Below are 26,693 nucleotides of genomic sequence, written 5' to 3'. Positions count from 1 at the left end.
CCCAACGCAAACACCACCTCCAGCCACCTTTTCATCCTGGTGAAACTACGTTTTGAAAGGATGATCTACAGGGGGGGATTTCCTGCACATTGGCTTCTCCCGATGTCCCAGGTACGAAGTAACATCCCATAAAGGAAGGCATGGAAATCCATACAACTGGGGATGTCGGAAGAAGCCTTGTGAGAAGACACCGCTGCCGATGTGCAGGAAATCTCCCCCCCCCCACCTTCAGATAGTCTTGTGCAATGACTGGAGAGGAACTTCAATTAACTTCGCTCTGTCTGTGTCTCTGCAGGCAGCAGTGTCGGCAGCATCTCCTCGCAGGGCTCATTCTTTCTTCTCTCTGTCTGATTTTCAAATATTTTCAAGCAAAACACTGCCAAGAGAGGGAAGTATCTCTTCTCCCTTCTTTGCCAAACTTTGCATGTAGGCATAACGTTTCACAAAGCTCCTTAATCCGCGGCTGCTGGCTCCCTCGCTATGTGTTTTTTGTACACATACCGACATACCCACCCTTCCTGGGAATGCCATTTCCCACTCGCAAGATTCTGTTTCCAAGGAAAGAAGAGCTGCGGCCGCACTGGACATTCCCCCCTGCCCTGATTCCTGTCAGCCTCAACTTTGCTCCTGAAACCCTGTGGGCCACTTCTCTGTTTGAGCTCAGCTGAAGTGGGGGCTGGGAGCAAGGGCGAGATGAAGCTGATTGCTTCCCCTTTGCCTCCTCTCCCAAAAGCAGTCTCGGGCGCAGCCACATTTGCAGCAGGAGAGTCAAGCCGGCCTTCCGAAGGGTACTGTAGCAGCAGCTGTCCACAATTTCTTTACCCTTATTTTGTCCCGATCCACGTGGCTCACTGGGCCACGTGGGTCGGGACAAAATTATGATAAAAATATTGTGGATAACTGCTGCTACAGTACCCTTCGAAAGGCCAGTGCAAGGCACATGGGTTGCATCACTTGGCCTCCTGCTGCTTTTGTGGCCGTAATCGATGGCAAAAGCAGCCGCACTTGCTGGAGGCCACGGCCTGAGCAGCACCCGCAAATCAGCTGTTTTTTTAATGGCAGCCAGATTGGCTCAACTGATCTGATTAAGGAGCTGAGAAGCGCTGAGGTGACCGGGGAAGGGAAGGGCTTCCTCCTGTACTTGCCACAGCACCCTTTCACAAGGGCAGTGATGGCGAACCTATGGCACGCGTGCCACAGGTGGCACGCGGAACCATTTGTCAGGGCACGCGAGACGCTGCCCTGTCAGCTGCCCAGCGCACATGTGCATGCTGGCCAGCTGAGTTCACCCTTTTTTAAAGACATTTTCACCCTCCCCAGGCTCCAGAGGCTTTATAGGAGCCTGGGGAGGGCAAAAAGAGCCTCCCCCGCCCCCCCGGATGCCCTCTGGAGGCTTCATGAGTTTCCCTGAAGCCTCCGGAGCGCAAAAAACTGGCCCTACGGGCAAACCGGAAGTTCGGGAATGGACTTCCTGTTTGCTCGGAGGGTCATTTTGACTGCTCCGGAGGCTTCAAGGAAGCCTCTTGACGGTCCCTGAAGCCTTCGGAGCGCTTAAGACGACCCTCCGAGCAAACCGCAAGTCACTTCCGGTTTGCTCGGAGGGTCGTTTTGAGCACTCCGAAGGCTTCAGGGAAGCCTCTTGACGGTCCCTGAAGCCTTCGGAGCACTCAAAACGACCCTCCGAGCAAACCGGAAGTGACTTCCAGTTTGCTCGGAGGATCGTTTTGACTGCTTCAGAGGCTTCCGGGAAGCATCCTGAAGGTCCCTGAAGCCTCCAGAGGGCTTCTGGGGTGGCGGGGGAAGCTGTTTCCGCCCTCCCCATGCTCCTATAAAGCCTCTGGAGCCTGGGGAGGGCAAAAAAAGCATGCAAAAATGGGGGGGATTGTACCTGTGGTGCGCGCATGTGCACTGTGGGGGTCGCGCATTGCATTATGGGTGCGGCACGCCTGCACACGACCCTCCTGCGTTCCCCCCACTTATGGCATGCGAGCCAAAAAAGGTTTGCCATTGTTGCACTAGGGCTTATTTTGGGGGGAGGGTGTATATTTACACCCACCTCAAAAACCAGGCCTGGGCTTATTAGCAGGACATGTCGTATTTTCAGGGAAACACGGTAGTTGTTGACTTACCTCCTTGCAGCAAATAGCCTGATTAGTACAAGAAAAAATCTGCCTCCCAGCAATTTGCCAGGTGGAGCAAACAGCAAGTTTCACTTTCAATTTCTCCTGATCCTCAGCTGTTACAGGCTGCAGGGATTGCTTATTGAAGCCCCCCCCCCCCCGCAGCCCCTTTGCTGCACAGGAGTAAATTGCTGGGAGGCAGGTGGGTGGGTGGGGCTACATTCAGTATATAAGACACTCCCAAATTTTCACCCTCTTTAAGGGGAAAAAAGTTGTGTCTTATACTCCAAAAACATGGTAATTCGAGAAAGACGCTGGAAGAATATCTAAAGGACAGTGAAGAAAATGCACTGAAGCCAGTATGACATGAAGGCCTACTGAGTACTGGAGAAACCAAACTCATGTACAAAAAAGACCTGATGAAGAGTAGAACAGAGATAGTCAAAGTATTACATGGCCATTTAAATACACTAAAAACAAAAACTAGCGGGCAAAGCAGATAACAAGCCTGGCAATAGCTAAAAACAGGAAAGTTGAAGAAAGAGACAGAGGGACAATTCCGACTGCACAAGACCAAGTCTTAAGAATAAATGTGTAAAGGCAGAATTGAGAAGACAGCAACAGATAGCAAATGCCACCTCTGCAAAGAAGCTGAAAAATAGTGGGCCAGCTAGTTAGCTGTTGCAAGAAGATGGCACAGACCGACTACAAAGAACAGCATAACAAAGTAGCAACAATGGTCCATGGAAAATCTGCAAGAAACACTATTTGTCTGCAAGCAAGAACTGGTGGAACCACAAAACAAAGTAATAGAAAAGGAAGACACTAAAGTGCTCTTTAGTTTTAAAATTAAAACAGACAAGCCTCTGTCACACAATATCCCAGACTTAACCATGCCACTGTTTGTACTTAGTCTGTGCCATCTCCTTCTAACTACTGTAGATGGTCCACTGTTCTTCAGCTTCCTTGCAGAGATGGCACATTCTGTCTGTTGCTGTCGCTGTCTTCTCAATTCTTTCTTTGTATGTTTTTGTTCTTAAGGCTGTCTTTTGCAGTCAGAATTAGCCCCTCTTGTCTCTTTCTTCGACTTTCTTGTTCTTAGCCATTGTTGTTTTCTTGTTATTTGCTCGGCCTGCTTTTTTTTAATGTACTGGCAGTGACGTGCGGTGAGGTTTATGGCTGGTGAGGCTGGTGACGTCATCAGGAAGGCGGGGAATGGGACTACGTGTGCTGGAGGCTCAGGCTGCCTCAGCCTCCAGCACACGTGATCCCATTCCCCGCCCTCCTGAGCGTGCTCTGCCGGCTCGCGCTCTGCAGTCCTCGAAAGCGACTGGGGAACGACGAGAACCTTCCTGCCTCTGCTGGACTTGCACAAAGTCCAGCAGAGGCAGGAAGGTTCTCGTCGTTCCCCAGTCGCTTTCATGGCTTCGTCATCCGGGAGCGCCGACAACATTTCTGCCTTCGCAGCTCCCGGGCGTGGCCGGACGGATGTATATAATATTATAATATTTTATATATATATGTCACCGTGAAAGACCGAAATTGGTGAATGTCGACATTCACCGGTGAATGTTGGTGAATGTCGACATTCACCGGTGAATGTCGACACATACCAATTTCGGTCTTTCACGGTGACATATATATAAGGATTCAGCGTAACGCTTTACTTTTGCTTTTCAATTCGCGGTCCTGGAAACTACTCGTTCTAACCGTGCAGGATCGCAGGTTTTTTAAAAAAAGAAGTCCGCGAATAGAAGACGCTTAAAAGGAAGCGAGGAGCCGAGGTATTAGGGTAAGGGTATTAGGGTAAGGGTGTCGAGAGGATAAGGGTATTTAGCAAATATTTCGGACATACACCAAGCGACTATGTGAATGTCGACATTCACCGGTGAATGTCGACATTCACCAGATTTCGGACTTTCACAGTAACATATATATAGTATATAATATTATATACTATTATTTCATGAAGAGAGGTGAGGCTCTGCCTACCTTGCCTCCCCTGACCGCACGTCCCTGTGTACTGGCCATGTAATTCTTTGTCTTCCCATGTCTCATTTCTGTTCCTCATTTGGGCTTCATGTAGGACAGTTTGGTCTCTCCCGTGGTAAGTAAACCCACGTGGTTATACTAGCTTCAGTGCATCTTCTTCACTGTCCTTCAGATAGTCTTTCAAAGCCCTTTTTTTCCTTTTCATTTTTTTTTAGGTATTTTAACTTTTGCTAGATTTGCTTCATCTATCTTTTTTTCTTTTTAGCAATATAAAAAATGCAAGATTTTAATATTAAATAATTAGTTTAAAATCAATACCATTACCATGTAATTGATACTTTGATTTGAGTTTCAGTCGTTCTTGTTTTTAATGTAGTTTTTGACTTTGGGTGAAAAAGCCAAATAATTTAATGTTTGTAATATCAATCTCCTAAATTGTAGTTAATATTGGTAGATTTTCTTCTTTCCTTTCCGTATTTTTAATAATTTGTTAATAGTCTATTATTTAAATTGCTTAACCTCTAATCATCATATAAACACCGCTGTATAAAACAATGCAATGTATCAAGATTTATAACAGTATAATAAAAAGGGAAAGCATTATGCTAAGGACAGTAGACCATGTGGACCAGCTCTAGGCAGAGTGAGATTTGGGAAATTATCTGCCAGCCATTTAATTGGGCAACACTGTATTTTTATTTCATGGGAAGAGAAGAGGGTCAAAATATTCTGACAGGTGTGTTGGGTGTTATGCATTTTGGCTTAGTGAGTTGTGCATTGTACAAATAATGTACAACACTTCATTGCCTCGGGCATAAATATCTTGACCAAGCCTGCAAGCCTCTTCCTGTACTTTTCACTTGAATAAAACTAACCCAGAACGAGGCTGATGAAAAGGACGTTTCGCCCTTTCACAGGTGTTCCCCCACCCCACTGATTCTAAGTAGCCTTAACCCCATAAGTAGGGTCGGAGGCCATCAGCTGATCATTCACCTGTTTGGGCCACAAAGTGTGCTATTTGTTTTTGTTATATATTTGCCACACTGTGTTTCCTGACCATCTTAGCCAAGAAGTCTTCAGCTAGATTGACATTGCCAGCCTGTGATGGCAACCAGAGGTCAGTGACTCTATTTGAAAAAGGAAGGAAAAGGAGTAAGACTTTTTTAATATTAAATTTATGTTTTATCAACAAAGAAATAAAGGGATTCTAGCATAGATCTATTTCAAGCTATTTAGCTCTCATCAGCTAGCCCAGCGATGGCAAACCTTTTCGGCACCGAAACAGCTGGTCTTTGGGTTTCTGGCGCTCCCGCAGGTGCATACACATTCTGGTTTGGGCACTCGGTGCCAAAAAGGTTCACCATCACTGCCAGGCAAATGATTGCTCAATCTCTTATTGCACATGCGCCCTGGCCAGCTGGTCTTCAGGTTTCTATCATTGCAACGTGCACAAAGACCAGCTGGCTGGCACGCATGCACACGCTGAAAACCAAAACAGCAGCTGGTGATGGCGCACATGCCCACAGAGCAGCCATTTCTGGAACGCGTGCCATCGGTTCACCATCACCAAGCTAGCCATACACTTCTGGGATTCAAACCAGCCCAGTAAAACATAAATTTACCACAATCATCTAGTCGTTAGCACTCTGAGAGTAGTCTCTTGGAGGATTAACTGTATCCTCAGAGTCACCTGAATCAAAGTGCAAATGTGTGAGTGTTTATCTCATGTTTATTACTTTTTATGATTATTTTTACAAATAATAAATTGTGCTGCCCCTGTGACAGCGTGGGCCCTACTGCTATTTTGATCCCAGGCGCCATCATTGGTTTATAGATGATATGCTGTCTGGTTGGAAATGCTTTATTTGTTCCTTCAGTAAGCACCAGCTGGGTTGTTAAGTAAAGAATGTTTACTATTCTTCCACGAGTTCAGTCTCTTGATTATAGGATCCTTCTATAATGAAGGAAGTCTGAATGGATTCAGGCATAGCATGCTGACTAAGTAAATCAAATCATAGCAAGTGGGATTGTCGTGTTGATTAAAGAAAGCCAACCTAGCCATGTTAGCAAGGTGGCAACATGGGAAAGTGTTAGAGCTACCTGTGAATGATCTTACTTTGGTAAACTACTGCATGATCTTTGGTCTTGTCTTCTTTCTCTCTCTCTCTCTTTTCCCCTTGTGATGCATTGTGTTCTCCAGTTCCATAGTACTAGTTTACAGTTGGCATAGTCTACATCAGGCATGTCCAAAGTCCGGCCCGGGGGCCAGTTGTGACCCTTTTTCAAATTTTGAGCAGCCCGCAGCCTCTTCTCCCCACTGGCTCAGCCTGTCACTCATCCCTGCCGCCCAGCGTTTTTTCCTTCACCGCACAGCGGTTCCCGCAACTGACCCCTGTTGCCCATCCATAGCTGGCTGAGCACCGCCTTCAAAGCTGGTGGTTATATTTCACCAGAAGATGGCAGATGAGTCAGCACTCTCCTTGCGTGACCCTTGTGATGCAAGGCTTGTGTGCCCATTTCTTAAACGGCGACTGTAACTTAAAAAAAAAAAGGAAACTTGACAGCGAGGACAAATGGAAATTGGAGTATTTTTTCACTGAAATACAAAACAACTGTGTCTGCCTAATTTGCAAAGAGACTGTGGCAGATTTCAAGGAATTCAATATCAAGAGGCACTACCAGATGAAACATGCTAACTGCAACAAGCTAACCGAGAATGAACGCGGCGAAAAAGTGAAGGAACCGGAAGCTGCTTTAACAGCACAGCGGCGCTTTTTCACGCGAGCCCATGAGTCAAATGAAAATGCCACAAAGGCGAGTTGCGAGATAGCAACCTGATTGCCAAGCACGCCAAACCTTTTACTGAGGGTGAATTTATTAAAGACTGCGTGATGAAAATGGTGGAGAAAATTTGTCCTGGGAAGAAGGAAGAGTTTGCCAATGTTTGCCTGGCTCGTAACACTGTGGTATGGAGGATTGAAGACGTTTCACCTGATATTATGATGCAGTTAGAGGCAAAAGGATGGAGTTTGACTTTTTTTCGTTAGCCTGTGATAAAAGCACAGATGCATCTGACACCGCTCGGTTATTGATTTTTTTGAGAGGAGTGGACAATGACATGAACGTGAGTGAAGAGCTACTTGACTTCCAGAGACTTAAGGACCAAACAAGAGGGACAATTTATTTGTTTCTGTTTGTTCCGCCATAGATGACATGAAACTACCATAGAATAAAGTCACTGGGATTATTACGCATGGCGCACCTGCCATGGCTGGCAAGCGAAGTGGATTATCAACCCTAGTCTCTAACAAAGCCAGCGAAGAAGAAGGCAAAGCTATAAAACTCCACTGCATTATTCACCAACAAGTTCTCTGTGCCAAACATCTGAAATATTATCATGTTATGAAACCGGTGATGGAGGCTATTAATTATATTCGCACCAAAGCTCTGTGTCACCGCCAGTTTCAACAATTTCTACTCAACATCCAGGCTGAAAACAGAGATGTTGTGTATCACAACGAGATAAGATGGCTCAGTCGGGGGTCTGCACTGCAGCGCTTCTACTTCTACCAAGAAGACATTCTCGGTTATGAACATTAACAAGAACCGTGTGAGGACAAGACTAAGATACTTTCATCTGCATGACATCTTGCGCATCAAAACCACTGTTTTTGAGCCAGATCTGGCCTATATAATGCAGTCGAGATCTCAGTATCACCCTTCACATTAGTGCAGTTAAGTTATTTGTTTAGTCAATAGCTCATTTGCCTTTAATGTTAATGGTTCAAAGAATGTCAGGCTGAATGGTCGGCCCCACACATTTTCACCTCGCCAAATCTGGCCCTCCTTGAAAAAAGTTTGGACACCCCTGGTCTAGATGGTTCACTCTTTTCCTTGCTAACAGAGAATAAATCTCTTTTCTGACTGTCTGCAGGACCTTGGAAGGGAAATTTTCCATCCCAACTGAGTCTCTTTTGTATATTAAACCTGTTCCAAGTGAGGCAGTTGTTCACTATGGGAGCAATTGGGGGGGGGGGGTGTCAATCTGTGGGTTGTATGGCTGTTTGTGTTACGGAGTAGATTATGCAATTTTGGATTGAAACTTAAATGTTGTTTTTGTAAATGTGCTTTTAAGTCAATCTTTGACTCCTGGAAACTGTCTGGAGAAGGTTTTCTTGGCTACCTTTTCGGATGTGGTTTGCAACGACTTTCTTCCTAGGGCTGAGAGAGTGAATGGACCAAAGCCACTTAGCTGGATCTGTGCCTAAAGTAGGCCTAGAACTCACAGTCTCTTGATTTTTAGCATGGTGCCTTAACCAATATCCCAGACTGTCCCTCTTTGAAGAATTGGTACCACCCAAAAATTACCCATGAGCTAAGCTTTTTGTGATGGAGCCAAATAAACCACCCTTGCTTGTTTTTTTTACAGCTGATTAATGTTCTAATAGTTATAAAACTTGGGAAAGAAGCTTGAGAAATGAAGATTATTTTTCAAAAACTATAGGGTGGCTGCTTAGCTATATTCCTGAAATACTGAAATATTGCTTCTTGGTTGATAGATTGATTTGGAATGACTGTGCTGCAGCATTATATAATCAACACTAACTTATAACTAAATTTTAGTTGGGACTTTGTTTATGAACAGCTGCTAAGCTCATATCCGAATACAGCCTTCCTACATGCTAATGTATTTGGAACCCAGGCTTCATCGTGCCTACCCATTACCCATTGTGTGTCCTGGCAGGGGATGATGGAAGATGCCGTTCAAATGGGAACAGCTGGTCTTTTTGGTCTGGTGCTCTCCCAATGTGTTGGACCACAAGTCCTGATGACTGAGAATAGTGGGAATTCTACTCCAATATTTCTAAAAGGTGTCAAATTGCAGAAGATTGAAATAAAACTGATATTAACCAATATCAGTTATTTGGGGTTCCACACAATCCTAGGTTTCCATCAGAGATCACGGGGGGTTCCCTGGAGAATATGATTTCTTTTTTCAAAAGACACCAAACAAAATCCTTCCAACCTCCAACATTGGGTTGACCTGCCGGATTATGTGCATATCCTGGACAGGGGTGGGGAATTGTGCATACAGGTGCAAACAGGGAGGTGACCACAGCATGAGCAGAAAAGTGAGCTGAGTTGAGGAATGAATGAGGACTAAGGAAGAGAGGAGAGAGGAGCAGCAAGTGGTAAGAGAGAGAATCATCCTCTCCTTGTGAGGGGTCTCTCCTCCAGCACATGCCTGCCTTTCTTGCAGGTACAGTGGCCCAGGGGGCTCTGTCTCAAGGCAGGTACAGAAGATCTGGGGCTGGGCTGGGCTGAGAATCAGCAGCCTCAGGAGCCATCCACAAAGGTGGGAGAGAAGGAAAGGAAGATGTTTAATTCTTTAATTTAATTTAAGAACACTGTCAATGCATCTATACAGGCATATGCAGGAGACAAGTATAATTTTGTAACTTCTGCCCTGAATTTGAGTCTGAGTCTGTAGGGGTTCCTGAAACTGGAAAAACATTTGAAAGGTTGAGAAATGTAACGGACACATCTCCAAAACAGTACGTTTCAGCAATGCAACGTAAATAGTGACGTACGGTTAATCGGTCAGAGAAAACTCTCTCATCTTCTGTGGTTCCATGCTGAGGCTCTATTTATGCACCTTCACCAAATCCAGCCTGGTGCCTTACAAATGAATTGGATTTTCCACCTCTGTAATTCCCCAGCTAACATGGCCTGCAAGATTATTTCACTGCCTTCTGCTATTTTATTCCTGTGGAGATAAGCCTTTGTTTTCCTGCTGAGAGAAAAAGTTTCTGTTTCTGCCATGCCTCGTCATTTATGCCATTTTTTGTTGGAAGAAATGCCTTGGCGGTCCCCCAAAAGGGCTGAATCCCATCATATGGCTTTGAGCTCCCTTGGGCACAATAGCTCTTGTCTTGCTTGCAGTCACCCTCAAGAAGAAGGGAGGTTAAAGGAGCTAAGCAGCAGCTTCTGATGGTCCTCCTTTCATTCTGTAAAAATGGTAAACCATTCATTGTTAAATGCTCCTCCTTGGCAGCTTCCCTGTCCTGGAAAAACAAGTCATCCAGGCTCCAGATACAACTATGTGCTAACGGATGAAGCGTGTTATTATGCTGGTGGCGTGTGAATTCCAGTAGTTTGCCATTGTATTTGCTAGGTGATTAAAAGCAAAGAAAGAGAATTATTGGGGGTGGTGCTGGTAGACGAGTTTGGTGGCCATTCTTGTGTAATTAGTCATTCTCTCTGTGAATGGGCTGCTTGCTTGCCAAAGGAACGTAAGGCCAAGTTTTCCCTTCCATTTATTCATTCGTTTATTTTGCTTTTTGCGCAGCAGCTTAAGATAGTGTACACAGCATTCTCTCTTCCTATTTTGCCTTACAATAACAACTGGTGGAGAGAGCAACTTGTCCAAAGTCACCCACAGATCATTTGTGGCCAAGAGTAGACTAGAACCTGGACCTTCCTAATGCTACCCCTAACCTTACCTCTTAACTATTACACCATTTTGGGGATACGTATCGTTCAGGTCTGGCCTTCCTGCATGAGGTAAATTGCAAAGACCCTTGCCAGCGACAACCTGAACATATAGGAAAATTGGGGGGCAGGGATGACACAGTGCTATTTGGGCGCCTTCCGAAGTAGATGACAATTCCTTAATAAAACTTCTGATTCATTTCAGGTAGGTTAAATAATCTTACTAGATGCATAACTTCCTACTGGAAATAGAACACTATTTTTACTTTTAGGTTACATTTGGCTTAGGAGGATGCATGTCTTTTGTGGTGCATTTAGTGTGTGCATTTAGCCCTCTGAATGAAGTGCAAAGGCCTGCATGGTTATGACAAGATTTGTTTCCAATAACCTGCTGTAGGATCTCCAAGAACAAGAAATATCCATAGGAGGTGCAGGAGCTCACCTGGGATCTCTCAGATAATCACAAGAAGCTAATTAGATATATGAAGATGGCCTTTAATCCACTGTGTCTGTTCGAGGGTCCCCGAAAAAACCATTGCCTTGTTGCGTTTCTATACCATTATTCCTGCTTTTCAGGGGAAGGTTGACTGAAGTCCTCTCTGCCAGCTCTGGTGGTCTCTAATACCTGCTGGTGTTGTTTTCCTATTTGTGGATTGTATCGACTTGTATAAATATTTTCTCCCTCAATATTCAGATGGCGATGGTCCCAAAATTCATAATGGATGAGGCAAACTACTAATGCATCAGCCCCTCTTTCTCTGTTGACACGAGCTCTTTTTCTTGCCCGCTCAAGCACTTTGAGATTTTCTGTATAGGATGCTTATTCTCCTGGGATGCTTGAGGGTCTGGATTATTTATTACATTGCCCCCTTCCTGAGAGGGGCCTCTTAAACATTTATGGCTTCCCCTCCCATGCAATGTATTCTTGCTGGGATGCTGGACTAAGGCTTGCTGTTCTTCTCCAAAAGAAGATATCTCCCTTTAAGGTAGCTATGAAACTAATACAGGAAGCTTCTCGGCTGGACAAAATGGACACAGATGCTCTCAAATTTTACTGAATGTGCGCACACAAGCACCCACCTGATATCTCACATGTCTCAGAAATTAGAAGAATGCTACACAAACTATAGTAATATGCTTTCACTGAATTGCGTTATATATCTGTTTATCCTAATCATCTCTATACATTTTGAAGCGTGTAGAGCATAGATATTGGTCTGCTAATCTAGTTTAGAGAAGTTTCAGCAGATAAGCTGTTCTTATCTGACCACTAAAACTTAGTGAGACTAGACTGGTTAATCCTTGTAACTGAGATTCCCAGGGCTGTGTAGATAAGAATGGGGAGCTGGAAAAAGAAAATCTAGAAGGTAAGAATATAGGATATATTTACATTCTTCTTAAAACATCCATGAGACTAGCTTGACTTGAAGGAGAGTTTTCTATTTTAATGACCCATGATTAGGAGAGTGACAAGAACCTATCCCATATTTATTTGTTTGTGTGTGTGTGTGTATACACACACACTCATCCTTCATAAGCAGCTAAAATAATATATTTAAAAACCCCTGTTAATGTAGTGTTCCCCAAAGCATGTGTTTTCTATATTGAACCATTGCTGACGTTGGCTGGGATTTCTGATTATTTTAATTGATTTATCTGGAGAGGGGCACATTGGTGAGGAAGGAATGTGTAAAACAGGGGTGGGTTGCTGCCGGAATTACTGCCGGTTCGGTCCGCACGCATGCACAATTGCTCATAAATAGGTTTACGCATGCACAGAACATTAAACAATGGGGGGGGGGGGAAACCCTGCTGCTGCGCCAACCAGGCCGAACCGGTAGGAACCCACCTCTGGTATAAAAGCCATGGTGACACTCTTTAACAGCAGCATCCAACTGCAGATCAGATCAGGTAATTAAAAGTTAGAAAGCTGAAAAACCTATGGTAGTTTAAAAAAATGCTCTTGGCAAGAGTTAGAAAGGTGAAGAATTCCCCACTCTGGCTGGGGAATTATGGGAATCCCCACATTTTAAAGCTGCAAAGGTTGAGAAACGCTAGTTATTCCTAACAATTTCATCTCTCTGCTTATCTTCTATGCACTTGAACTTGCCTAATAAAAACACTGCAATCTATATTGAGCCTCCTTGTTTACCATTTTTCTCCTCCCCAGTAAGCCTCCAAGGTGCCACAGTAAGGCTCTTTGTTTATTTTAGGCCAGCAGAGAAAGCTTGAATAACAAGAGGCCACTGCCCTCTAACGGCTATTTGTGTCATTGCAGTTAGTTTTTAAAAATGCATTTGCCGGAACTTGGTATGTCTTGAAGAACAGGAAAATAAATACACACTTTTGCCAGGGAGTATGTAACTTTGTTATTGCTTAAGCCTCTCCTGCAAGAGTAAAACAGGAGGGACATGTTTTCTCACAATGGCGCATCATGTTTGCCACATCCACATTACTAATAAATAATAATATTCTAGCTGGGAGTATATAAAAATATATTATTTAAATATATATATTTAAAAACCTGGAATGAGGCAGTGACATTTTTCTGCAACATTGCCCAGTAATATAACACCACCAGGAAAACTAGACCAAACCGTATGTAAAGTCACTAATCAAACTTGACTTGAAGATCATTTATCTTTTACCCCAAGTTGCTGTTATATTGCCATTGCAGCTCAGGTAAGGACATGGCTCTTTAATGCTGTTAAAGGTGTACCATACCTTTCTTGGAGCTTTTGTAAGAGATTATTCTTATCATATTAGAATGTGAATAGTTGGTTATAAGGTGGGGAAACTTCTCTCTTGGATATAAGCTACAACATGGATCCCATTAAGGACTGCATGAACAAAAATAGATGTTATTTTTTTTAATGGAGACTTTGAGACTCCTGTTATGTGATCTGATGTATATAATAATTGAGTCACCATCTACATGTTATATGTAAGATATTATTTAACCATTGTGTAAGCTGTTAGGAGCGGTTAGCTTTTCCCATGGTAGTATTAATAGGTCAAAAGGCTGAGGCAGTCTAACCTAAATAGCTCCAGTAGTAAAGCTGATGAGGTCACATAAGAGACACTACAAACCCTAGCTGACCCATCCAGCAATTGTAAAATCTCATCTGTTTATGTTCTGTTCCTTGTATGACTCTCTGAAGCTTCCTTCTTCCTGCAGAGAATGATACAACTGCTGGTCAGTGTGAATAGGTCAGGATTATTACCTTTAATCCTCGAAGGTCCCTTGTGTAAACAGGTTTAGGATGATTGCTTTGACAGGGTTGGAAAAGTCTACTTGGGGAATGGACTGTTTCTGAAGCTACCAGCTGTGATTCCAATCTGAATCCAAATCTCACGAAAAGTTCATTTCTGGGGCTCTTTCTGGAAATCAGTGAACAACTGAACTGTTTTTAAAAACGGTGTGAAAGAATTGATTTAAACATTTGGATTAAAGGCATAGTCCCTTGAGGAGATGCAAACGTCAAACGAGCAACGGGTTTCTGTACAAGAATTGTCTGTGTGTGTAGGGATAATTAATACAAAATGGAATAAGACTGCCGAGGCCTTTGGGGAAAAAACTTTCAGCATTCACAAGGACAGGTTTAAAAGAGAATAATGCCTTTAAGTTTGATCTGAAGAAATGCAAAGACAGAATTAATTTTAAATGCACCCAGATAGTTTGAACATCTTTTTTTTAAATACTTTATTTTGCAGGCATTACCAGTTTAGGAAAGGGGTCAGTAACTTATGAGGTTACTAAAAACCAGGCTCCCAAACTATTTCACTTGGCTTCCTGTCATCATTTCTAAGCAGAGCTCCAAGGCTTGAAAATATTTTTATAAAAAGAGAATGGAAAGATCTGACAATGTCTGTTTCATGTCCAAATTGCTTATATCTAAGACCCCATTAATGTTTGGTTCTCCGTTCTGTTTAGAAAAAGTTTTAAATCTACTGCACAGACATCGGTCCTATATCCTCATATAGAAATACCGGCCTTTAATATGAAATCTGAAGTATCTCCCATTCTAGTTAAACACAATTTCCTGAAAATATACAAAATAATACCACACGTATTACCTTTAAAGGTAGTCTTCATTTAAAGATACAATTGGGACTGGCAGGCCTGTTGTTAAGTGAGATACCAAGTGACCACAATTTGCAATTTTTCTGCTGGTTTCTCCATTGACTGCTTGTTAGACTAGCAATAACACTTGTATATTGCCCCATAGTTTTTTACAGCCGTCTCTGGGTGGTTTACAATGTCAGTATATTGCCCCCAACATTCTGGGTCCTCATTTTACCAACCTCAGAAGGATGGAAAGCTGAATCAACCTTGATTCAACCCTGAATCAAGATCGAACTTCAGGCAGTGGGCAGAGTTTGCCTGCAATACTGCATACCTCCAGGACTCCTTCCACAGCCTAGAAGCTGACTGTGAAGCTCACAGATGGAGATCATGTAATTGTGGGATGATGTGACATTGGTAAATGCCACCAGTCACCTGACTGCAGAGATGCTATGACAGTAGTAAGTGTGAGGAACAGCCATAAAATTACTTTTTAGCCCCCTCATAACTTTGAACAGTTGCTAAACAAGGCTGTCATTAAGTGAGGACTACCTGTACCATTCTATTGAAATCCCCCTTACTAGCGTAGTAATTTTAGGAAGGCAGGGTAGAAATGAATTAAAATAAATAAATATTGATTAATCAATGCCTTCTGGTTGCGTGTCTAAATCCCGAGCTGGAGGGTGAAAATGGTGTACTTGTGGTTTTGCCTTATTGTTAATTGGCTTTTTGCCTGAGTGTCCTTAGAGTTTTTATATTGTTCCAATATTGTTTACCTGTTTTTAGACACTTCGAGTTGCAGACCTGCAAATCAAAACTAATTCATTCATTAATTAATCCTTTGCACATTAGCAAGCTGTTCTACCTCCCTGAAACCAGCTGTAGCTGTTGCTCAACAAATGTTGATCTGTTGATCCATCCCCCTCCCTAAGTCTTCTTTCCCCAAATTAGAGCTTTCAAAGTATGTTGGGACTGCTTTCCCTCTGGTGATTGGGGATGATGGTTGGAAGTTATAAAGAGGATGTCTTTAAATGTGGAGGAAGATTGCTTTTAATCAAATGAACATGAGGGAGCACTCAGTTTTAAATTCCTTGCTTCTTCCCACATTACAGGTGGACTAATACCTTCTGATCCAAGATGGCAGACAGCGATAAAAATGGAAGCAGCCGTTCTAGCACCAGCAGCAGTCGCCTTCAGAGCAAGAAGCCCCCTAACCTCTCTATCATGATCCCACCAGTGAAGTCTGAAGAGGAAAGCAGCAAAACAGTGGTATGAATGATTAAGATCCATAAATGCCTATTAACTCTGAGATTTCCACTGTTATGTGCCATCTGAAGAGGTGTCTCTTATAATCGTACATTACAGTAGTGCAAAAAAATTGCTTCAAAAACAAAACATGCTGTTTCAAGCACAAAGCTGACTTTGGTATTTAAAAGCCAGTTGCTCTAAGTTAAAACACTTCCCAAATGCTCCTTATGATCTGTTTCACTCTTGAAAGCAGTCTGATATTAGCCTTTGTTTTGAGTCTCAAAGAACTGGCTTTCATCTCCCATATGGGAATGATTATGGATTGTTTACTGGTTCGTTGTTCAACTCCACCATCATAGACTAGTGTTAACACATTGACACCGAGAAGGGAGTGGGACCACTGAAATCCATTGCTCCTAACTCTCAACCTTTGTGCAGAAGGATACAATGCTCCCCAGCTTCATACGTTGCTGAAAGATCTAATGGTAAAACAGGAGCTGCACTCCCCTCAGTCAAGTCTTAATCTTGGTGACCTGCAAAAACAACCATGCCATCATCTATCCATTCTAGATTGTCTACTTCAGCCAGGGTCTTTTGTGTCTATCACCTTCTGCCGAACCTTCCCTGAAAGGGGAAGATGAGAGACTGGATGTAAGTTATCTAATAAGAGTGTATCAAGTGTTCACATCTTCTAGCTGCAGTATTCAAACATGCAAATATACTGCATGTTGTCTCCTTATAGGATAGTTGCTAGAGGTTCAAGCTAAATTGGATCTCGTTGATCAGAATTGTTAACGTTTCAGTAAAATCATTCCTGAATCCAGACAATCTGTCTTCAGATGGACTGTCTTCCAAAAAGCCACTATAGTAATAATCTTCAATATAATTAGCCAGTTGAATTACCTTAGCTTTTATTACATTGACCTGCTATGTCGCCCCATTTAAAAGCAGTATCTATTCTACTGTGCATACTCACTAGCTAGTGACAAGGGAGAACAGATCATATAAGCACAGTATAAGGAAAAATCTTTTGTAAGCTCCAGCCAGTTCTTTGGGTATTCTACAGAGACCTTTTGTAAATGTTGCACTTCCGGGAGTAGAACATTTCATCCATCCCATCCCTTATTCCATTGCATTTTTTCCTTTTCTCTTTTACTTGTCCCTAGGTTATAAACTGCTCAGAGGCAAGTGTGTAATTTGATCTATGTACCATTTTACCCTCACACAGATATCTATGCCTGACTAATTAACTCTCCCAGCTTATCTAGCCATGAAGTGGAGGAAGGTCCTGATCCCTCCCTGATCAGGGAGTCTGATTTCTTGAGAATTCATAATTTGTGTGGATAGTTGAGTGGGCTGTGGATCAATCCGTCCTCCCCATCCCCTTTGCTGATGACCTCAATGTCTCTTTTTAGCTTCTGAAAAAAAATCCAGCTCTCCAAAAAAGCGTGAGCCTCCAAGAGTCAAGATTGAAGAGAGGGGACAGCAACTTTGAAAGACATCCCGCCTTGCATAGGCAAACCTCATTGTCCCAGAGCATTCGCAAGTAAGGAGAACTTTATCCTAACGTGTTAATTTATTATTATTTATTTGTCTGATTTCTTATATTTATTCAGCTGCCCATCTCATAATAATGACTGGGCAGCTTACAGCATTTAAAAACAAATCAATAGTAATATGAATATGAAATATAAACGACAGCTGAGGATAATTTGTGAGACTGTGAGTGCTTGATTTTTGTGCTTGCTGCGCTGTTAGTAACATTAAAAAGGCTGGATAGATATTTTTGAAACTCACTGTCTGGTAGATGAATGTAGACTCATTGAATTCATCGGTACACTAAGCACACTTTCCTCTTGAAAATGTATAGGCTCCCAGTTTAACTGAATGTCGTTATGTTTGCAATCAGTGTTTTAAGAGGTGTGGTAGTTCAGTGGTTAGAATGCAGTACTGCAGGATAATTCTGCTGCATGCCAGCAGTTCAATTCTCACCGGCTTAAGGTTGACTCAGCCTTCCATCATTCCAAGGTCGATAAAATGAGGTTGTTGGAGGCAATATGCTGACTCCATAAAACAGCTTAGAGAGGGCTGTAAAGCACTGTGAATTGGTATATAAGTCTAAGTACTATTGCTATTGTTTTAAAAGATTAGCCAGTGCTCTAACTTGGGCTTGCTCAAAACTGAGACCTGTGTCAAAGAAGGGGAAATAAGATAAAATGTCAACTATTTCTTGTGAGCTATTTTACATTATAGTCAGATCTCGACTTACTTCCACAATTGGGATTTTAGTTGCTAAGCCATATGGTCATTAAATGAGTCATCGCATGATAAGACCTAATTTTATGAAAATTTTTATCATAATCGCTAAGCAAATTCATCATGGCCATTAAGCAGATTGCATGGTCCTTATGTGAATCATATGGTCATTAAGTGAATCTGACATCCCCAGTTGACTTTTCTTATCGGAAGCTGACTGAGAAGTTCTCAATGACTGCAATATGCTGCAACCGTTATAAATGCAAACTAATTGCTCAAGTGCCCAAATTGCGATCACATGACTTCAGGGGTCATGCAAGGGTTGCAACCTCAAGGACAGGTCAAAAGTCACTTTTTCTGAGGCTGTGGACATTTAGAACCATCCTTAAACAAATGGTTGTAAGTCAAGGACAACCTGTATGTTAGATAGTTGTGTTGTTATTCCTTCTCCGCATCAATTGTTAAGCATGGCCATGGCTTTTTCCATAGAACAGACCCATAATAATTTCCAGACGCTGAAAAGGAAAATAAGCCGAAGAAAATATAATTCATAAAAAGTAACTTAGCCCCACCATCAAATTGGTGTACCTTAATCACAGACTACATCCTGTTTATTTATTTTTTCTTAAACATATTTTGAAGATTTGATGAAAAAAATTGAATACCATATAATACCATGTAAGACGCACCTTTTTCATCCAAAAAGGAGGGTGAAAATATGGGTGTGTTTTATACACTGAATACAGCATTTTTAGCCTCCCAAAACCCCACCCCCTTTGCAAAAGGGGCCATGCATAGCCTTTAAGAGGCTTCTAGGGTGCTCCTGGGGGCTGGGGAGAGGGCAAAAATGAGCGAAAATCGGGCCATTCTTTGCTCGTTTTTGCCCCCCCCCAGGCCCTCAGGAGCACTCTACAAGCCTCTTAAAGGCTATGCATGCCCCCCCTTTTTTTTTGAAAAAAAACGGACACATTTTCGTGAAAAATGGGCCATTTTTGGGAGGTCTGCAGAGTGCAAACCCCTTTTTTTAAAAAAATTGCCTCTTTAAAATCTTGGTGCATCTTATACTCCGGTGCGTCTTATACTCTGAAAATATGGTATATCCACGATTCTTCATGTTTATTCTGTCAGCTTTAAAATGTCAGCTTTAAAAGTGTCCCCTACAATCCCCCCAAACCTTCCATCTGCTAAAACACATCCATAGATCAGCCATTCCTGGAAGCAAAGCTAGATAAATGTTCGGGCCTGCATGGATTAGATGCCCTCAGTTACTTTCCTAAAGTCTTGACGTTGCTTGTGAAGCCATGGTTATCTTATGGTGTTTGTTTCCTCTTTGCTACACTCAAGAGGAACAGCTCAGTGGTTTGGCGTCAGCAATGACTGGGACGGAAAGCAGAAGAATTGGCAGCTCAAGAGCCTTCAGCACTGCAGCCTGCGCTATGGAAAACTCAAACCTGCCTACAGGGAAATAGAAGTGAGCAGCCAGGAGGTGCCTTCTTTCCAAGGCACAGAATCCCCAAAGCCGACAAAAATGCCCAAGGTAGGTATCTTTGCATAAGAGAGTCAGTAATGCAGACAAACAGTCGTGCTAGATTTGGCTGTAGAAAAGAAGTTATAAATCCCACTTGGATGTGCAGCTGGAGGGGAAAGGGCCACCAGAAAGTCAGAACTTCATCTTTTGAAGGTCTCCAAGTTCAGCTCACTGCCAAGTGAAAAAGTCTGGTATTGGGTAATAACAAACTTCACCGCAAGGTCTGGGAATCCACAGTCAGTCAGAGGAAATCTTATCGGATTACCTGAGGTGAAGAACAAGATGGCACCCCTCTATGTACACAAGTCATCTAGCTGTTCAGGAGACCAGCTTAAAGCTGTGGAGGAAATTACCTGGTATTGTCCCAACTCATTTGCAACTGAGGTGATGGCCTCCTTTTGCATAATGAAGGAGTTGATCCTAAATCTGTGAGGAAACTTAAAGGGGTTATGGTTGGCCACATTCTCAGAGAGAAACATCATCTGTTTAAAAGGACTCTATATCAGATGATGAGGATGTCAGGGTGTGAATTCCGCCCTGAATTAACAAAGTGTGGATCTTGGCATTTCTTGAAAGCATACCTTTGAAGTAAGCAAAAATAAACCCGAGGCATAATCTAATAAAAAATCTTTAATGTAAATAAAGTAAAAATACAAACTTACTAACTAAATTAATCACATCTTGGCAGAGCTCCTTTCTCTGCCTGCATACAGACAAAGGAAGGAAGGAAGAAGTTATGTGATGTAATGACCTGCACAGTAAATCATTGCTGATAAGAAACAGTTCATTCTACCGTATAACTCAGAATGCAGGTACAGCTGGCAAACCAAATAAACGCAGTGACAAAGGAAAATAATGATTGAAAGGGAGCAGGGAGGTGTCAGTCAGAGGAAATCCTATGACGGAAGGGGAATCAAACATTTTTCTAAGGCACCATCCCATGGTTGATACATTTAAAATTTAAAGCAACATTCCTGTTCCATTTCAGCACTGAGTATGAGACTAATTGCTTCAATTGTTTTATCCTTTCAGATTGTAGACCCTTTGGCCCGAGGCCGTCCCTTCAGGCATCCGGATGAAGTGGATCGTCCACGAACCCCACATCCTGTCCTTCCTCCTGTGACTCCTGGCGTTGTGTCCTTAACATCATTAGGTAGCGTACGGTCGGGCTACACCCGCCTGCCCCGCAGGAAAAGGGAATCCGTGGCCCATATGAGCTTTAAGGCAGCTGCAGCAATTATCAGAGTGAGTTCTAGTTTTGTGGCAAAGCTCTGAGCTTCAGTTCTTTACTTGTTTAGATAATGGTGTCGATGATGTGATATGTGCTGCTTCCTTATCTTTCTGCTCACCAACAGCAACACCAGTATTCCGGAAAAGGAAAAAAAATGTAGATATATAGGATTTCAATTCAAATCTGAACTGCAAAATATATTAAATCCCAATTTGCAATTATTTCTTCAAGTAATTTTCCTATTTCGGAGATATGTGTCTGCAGTGATATTGTGTGGGAGGGCATTTATAGTTTTTTCTGGATTCTCCTACTTCACAGTTCCTGTGGGTGGTTTTTTCTGAGACTTCACATAAAATCCTAATTTTAGTGAGATTGGAGAATCAGTTACTTTGCTTTGGAAAAAGTTATACGTTATATTTTGTTATGCTGTTCCTTCTAAGCTTGTATTTGGACTCTGGAATCCATGAGAGGTACCTTGACAGACTTAGATGATTTTCATATTCCAAGCTTTCTAAAGTTGAGGGGTATGAAGTAGGTTGTCCTTAGAACGGCTACGATAAAAAAGAAGCTGTGTTTGGTGAGCACACAAATAGGCACACAATGATGGTATATTTCCCTTGGAAACCCAAACAGGTGCACACCAGAAGTAAAAGCATATTCTCAATTCAGAACATCTGAATAGAAGTATCACCAGAGGGAGCTGTTGTACGACACAGAAAAAGAATGGAGAAATAGATTTAGCAACATTTGGCTGGAAGGTGGATGCTATGTAAAACCATCTACTTCATCATTGGAACCAATATTAATATTATTGGCTTATACCCAACAAACTGTGCCACAAAACAGATTTGCTGAAATGAACCTTGGCTTAAACTGTAGCTCAAACCTGTTTGGATATAGCTTCAGAGCAGTGGTGGGTTTCCAATTTTTTTACTACTGGTTTGGGCGCACGTGCGACACTTCTGCGCATGCGCAGAAGCGTCTGGGCGGGTGGGCAGAGCCTCCCACTGCCGCTACCAGTGTTTCGCCTGATCCGGGCCGAACCAGGAGCAACCCGCCTCTGCTTTAGAGTGTTTATTCATGTGCCAAGTCTTGTGCCTTCCTCTTAGCAGGCACCTTCCCATTTGGAAGGCAACTTTAGGGTGGTCATATCCCAGTAATTCCAGTTGGAGTTGAAGCTGCTGATAATATCCTGAATCATTAACAGCAAATGTTTTGAACCTGACCATTCACGATTCCGATTTGTTTCTTACAATAGGGGCGTTCCGTTCTGGATCCTTCAGTGCAAAAACGCAGAGGCAACAAACGGAGCTTTATGTATCCTAGCTTCATGGACGATGATGCGGTGGATGGCATAGATACATTTGACTCTTCCTTCTTCAGTAAGGCAAGCATGGTTCCATGGCCTTCCTGTTACATTCTCCTCCTCTGCTCTGACAGCTCTGTATCACTCCTTCCATGGATTTTGAAAGCTTTCCCTCTTGTTTACTGAGTCTCCCTCCGTTCCCGCTTTTTTCAGTTTGTGCTGCTGCGCCACCCATACATTAAAAATCCTTGCACCATTTCAAAGCAAGCCTTTGTTTCAAGCCAAGTGGTCACACTTGGTGTCTTCTGATGATCCTGAGAGAAGCTGAACCTCCAGCCCTGTGAAGTGAAATAGGCTGCCAGGCAAAAGAGATTTTGAAAGTTCATATGTTTTTGATGCCATCTTTCCAGCCCAGATCTAGCAATTTTACTATTGCTTATATATCAATTTTTAAAGGTGGATACGTTAAACCATTCATGATTGTCTCACCCATTCATGAGAATGCAGCCCCTGAGACTGCTCTTCTGGAAGAGGATTGGGATTTTTTCCACAGATATTTCTTTTTTTTCATGCAAGAAATAAATAGTCATGTAGACTCAATAGCCCCCATGTGTGAGTAAGATCATTCCTCAGGCTAGGCAAAAAGAGTAATAAGATCAATTACATTTCAAAATAAAATAAAAGATAGTCTCTATTAATTAAAATATATCATATTTGTGCTGATAAGAGCCGAGGTGACGCAGTGTTTAGAGTGCAGTACTGCAGGCTACTTCAGCTGACTACTAGCTGCGCTTCAAATCTTACCAAGCTCAAGGTTGACTCAGCCTTCCATCCTTCTGAGGTGGGTAAAATGAGAACCAGATTGTTGGGGGCATTATGCTGACTCTGTAAACTGCTTAGAGTGGGCTGTAAAGCACTATGAAGCGGTATATAAGTCTAAGTGCTAAGTGCTATTTAGCTACATAAACGTTTTGGAACTTGACTATTTTATTATTGTTGAAATATTCCTTGCTGAAAGATATGGCCTTTTCACCATGAATTTAAAGGAGGCAAAACAAGTTCACCAACAGCGCTCTTCTACGTAAGCTTCCAAAGTGGATGATTTAAACTGACCCACGCTTGCCTTGAATTCCTGTTGATTTCTACTGTATTCTACTTGATTTCTACTGTAGCCGTAGCATGAGGACAAGTCACAAGAAAAACTGGAATGTAAATATTTGGGTTGCTTTTAATCTAGGCATGCCTGGACATGTCCTTTGCCTAGGGGAATTTATCTAGCAAATGGGGAGGGGAGATAGATCCAGGACATTCTGCAACTAGCATTGTCCCAATTTTAAAAAACTGGTGACAAAGGGGTGTTTCTGATACAACATGAATGACGTGTGGCAGGGGCTCTCACTGTGTGAAGGTAAGGCTCCTTCAACACATTGGATGAGGGAACTACTTTTGCCTGGCCTTGTTCCTAGTAATTGCACACTCTCTAGTGTGAAGCATTATTTGTTTGGCAAAGGCACTATTGTGTAATATTTTGTGCTCAGAAAACATTACAAGGGTCCACTGTGCTACTGTCTGACTAATTTCTTTATGTTCGGTTTATATTGCACTATTCGTATGGCTTGCTAAGCTTTGCTAAAACTTACATGTGAACGTGCACGATCCCATCCGCTGGTTCTTCTTGTAAACAAGCATGGCTAGCAGATTATGGGCAGTGCTGCAGAGAGAAAGCCAGGGATCCTGGATCAAAAAAAAAGCTAAATGCTGAGTTCACAGCCTGTAAGTGATGGATTGCATGTGAACTTATGCGAACTATATGTGAGTGGGGCAAAGGGGAAGACTGAGCGTGAATGAAAGAAGATGCTTACATATCCATGGTATATATATATATATATGCTTAATTCCCCCTCCACCCAACTTTTCCATAGATTGATTCCTCTCACACTCCTGCCTTTCCTTCCATTTTATTCCATTCGAAAATAATGAATTTGAATTTTAACTTACCTTTATGGAGACTAAGTTTCTACAGATCAGTGTTTCTCAATCTGGACAACTTTAAGATCTGTGGACATCAACTCCCCAAATTCCCCAGCCTACCACTGCTACAGATTGCCAATGAAGCTTACCTTGAGAATAGCTAGCGAGTGCGATTTGCTTATTGTTGGCTGAGCTATATTATGGCTTGAACTGTCAGGCAAACATAAGCAGAGCATTCATTGTATGTTTAGATGCAAAATAAATTGTCTTCTAATGTCCTACATTAAACTCCTTTTTGATGATGTGAATTTCTATTGATTATAAACTAAATCTGCCATTAAAAAAAACAAAGCCAGCCCTTCTAGGGTATTGGAATCTCTGGCTAGCCTTTGACTGTAATGATTCCTCCTTCCCTCCCTCCCTCCCTTCTTTCCTTTGCTTGTCATACTCTATCTATCTATCATCTATCTATCTATCTATCTATCTATCTATCTATCTATCTATCTATCTATCTATCTATTCTCTCTCTGACTCTCTCTCTCTCTCATTCCACTTCCCTGGAAATTCTGGCAGCTGCAGCCTCATCATATCTGGGGTGGGTGATTTGCTGGGTTAGGGACATTTATAAAGAAATGCAATATCTATCCCTACATAAAACACAGTACTGGGCAGTATTCCATAATCCAGCAGGCAGTTTGTGTTTGCTGCTTTTTTTCTATCAGATGCTATGAAGATGTGTATAATTAGATATATAAGGTAACAATGATGTTTGCCAGAATGACTGGATCCCTCGCTGAAGAAGATATTCCCCTTTACTTACAGGCTGATGCACATGAGGAGATGTGCTCCATGCAAGATGATGTATTTGAATCCCCACCTCTCTCTGCTACTGGCTACCGTGGGCTTCCCTTACAAGAAGACAGCAAGTCACCCGAGGCCGACCAAACTTTCCAGTGAGTCTCAGAGACCCATTTGGACTGATACAAGAGAGACATAGCCTCCTGTTCATAGGAAATACACCCTGGCGATTCATATCACCAACTGTGAGCCATTGTTTCCACAATCACCTGGAAACAAAGCTTTCCAGAGTGGGGGGAAAAAAACCTTTCTTCTATGACATTCTTGTTTTGGATTCTTCTTTCTGTAAAGGCTACTTTGCCACAGCAAGATTTTTAAAACAATCCTAAAATAAAGTGCTTCCATTTGTCAACAACAATTTATCTGCCAGTGAACTATAAACTCAACTCCTGCTTTTTGCTGAATTATAGATAACATGTCTTGCACTTTTAAGGTTTTATAAAGTACGTCATCCTGACAAGTATTTGAAGGATGGAGACAACGTATCTATTATGAACATAAATATTACTTTTCCTGCAAAGACCATTTTAAGTAGCTTAAAATGGTATCAATATCTCTCTGCTCAGAAAGTGAAAATCTTTGGAACAGGAGGAAATGAAGCAGGGAACTAGCCTTCTGAAACAAGATTGGCCACTTGAATGGCTTGTCTTAAATGCTGAAGACATTTACATGTAAGAATTGTAGACCAGTAGACCAACCTTTTGGGCACCAGAGACTGTTTCCATGGAGGATGTTTTTTTCCGGAGACCAGAGGGAGTGTAGTTTTATGGGCTGCCTGCATCCACCTATGGGACTTCACTTGTTTGTGTGGCCTGGTTGCTGGCATGCTGCAGCCCGTTACTGGTCCACAGACCGAGGTTTGGGGACCCCTGTTGGAGACAGTGCTAATTCCGTGTCTTGCATCTAAGTAGTAATGCATCTCAGTGGCAAAGACGCTGAGCTTGTTGATCAGAAGATCGGCAGTTCAGCGGTTTGAATCCCTAGTGCTGTGTAACAGAGTGAGCTCCCGTTACTTGTCGCAGCTTCTGCCAACCTAGCAATTTGAAAGCATGTGAAAATGCAAGTAGAAAAATAGGAACCACCTTTGATGGGAAGGTAGCAGAGTTCTGTGTGCCTTCACTGTTTAGTCATGCTGGCCACATGACCACAGAGACGTCTTCGGACAGCGCTGGCTCTTCAGCTTAGAAACTGAGATGAGCACTGCCCCCTAGAGTCAGGAATGATTAGCACGCATGTGCAGGGGAACCTTTATCTTTACCTAGAGAAGGTGACAGCTGCAAGGTAGAAAAGACTAATGCAAACATAGTGGAGAGAGGAAAGATGATATTAAAAATTCAGATAAGTAACTCTCATGCACTGAAGAATCAAACAAGACACTTAAATCTCAGTCATCTTATCATTTTTCAGAAAAAAAATTCTGTTTGAGATTAAACTTAATCAGTTCCTCCTATTGATTTTCTTACCTTTCTCTGCATAAAGTAGTCATTGCAACAGAAAATGTGTTGGGGTGGGAGGTGGCAAAAAGAGAACCAGTTACAGGTGGTCCTCGACTTACAATCACAATGGAGCCCAGAATGTTGCTAAGTGAGAAATTTGTTAAGTGGGTTTTGCCCCATTTTACGATT

The 26,693-nt window shown here is 42.4% G+C and overlaps 1 protein-coding gene across 1 annotated transcript in view; it reads left to right on the top strand.

The window, feature by feature from the left end:
* The window catches only part of RHBDF2 (rhomboid 5 homolog 2), a 107,099-nt gene that overhangs the window by 49,948 nt on the left and 30,458 nt on the right, over nucleotides 1-26,693 (top strand). Inside the window, exons 2-7 of the mRNA XM_081937916.1 lie at nucleotides 15,783-15,939; nucleotides 17,334-17,464; nucleotides 19,519-19,711; nucleotides 20,735-20,947; nucleotides 22,192-22,320; nucleotides 25,033-25,163. Of these exons, the coding sequence (XP_081794042.1) occupies nucleotides 15,808-15,939; nucleotides 17,334-17,464; nucleotides 19,519-19,711; nucleotides 20,735-20,947; nucleotides 22,192-22,320; nucleotides 25,033-25,163 (929 nt within the window). The 5' untranslated portion in view covers nucleotides 15,783-15,807. The remainder of the gene's footprint in view (nucleotides 1-15,782; nucleotides 15,940-17,333; nucleotides 17,465-19,518; nucleotides 19,712-20,734; nucleotides 20,948-22,191; nucleotides 22,321-25,032; nucleotides 25,164-26,693) is intronic.

This window comes from Natrix helvetica, assembly GCF_964273705.1.
Source record: "Natrix helvetica genome assembly, chromosome: 1".
Taxonomy (NCBI): Eukaryota; Metazoa; Chordata; class Lepidosauria; order Squamata; family Natricidae; genus Natrix; species Natrix helvetica.
This window is presented reverse-complemented; position numbering and strand designations above follow the sequence as displayed.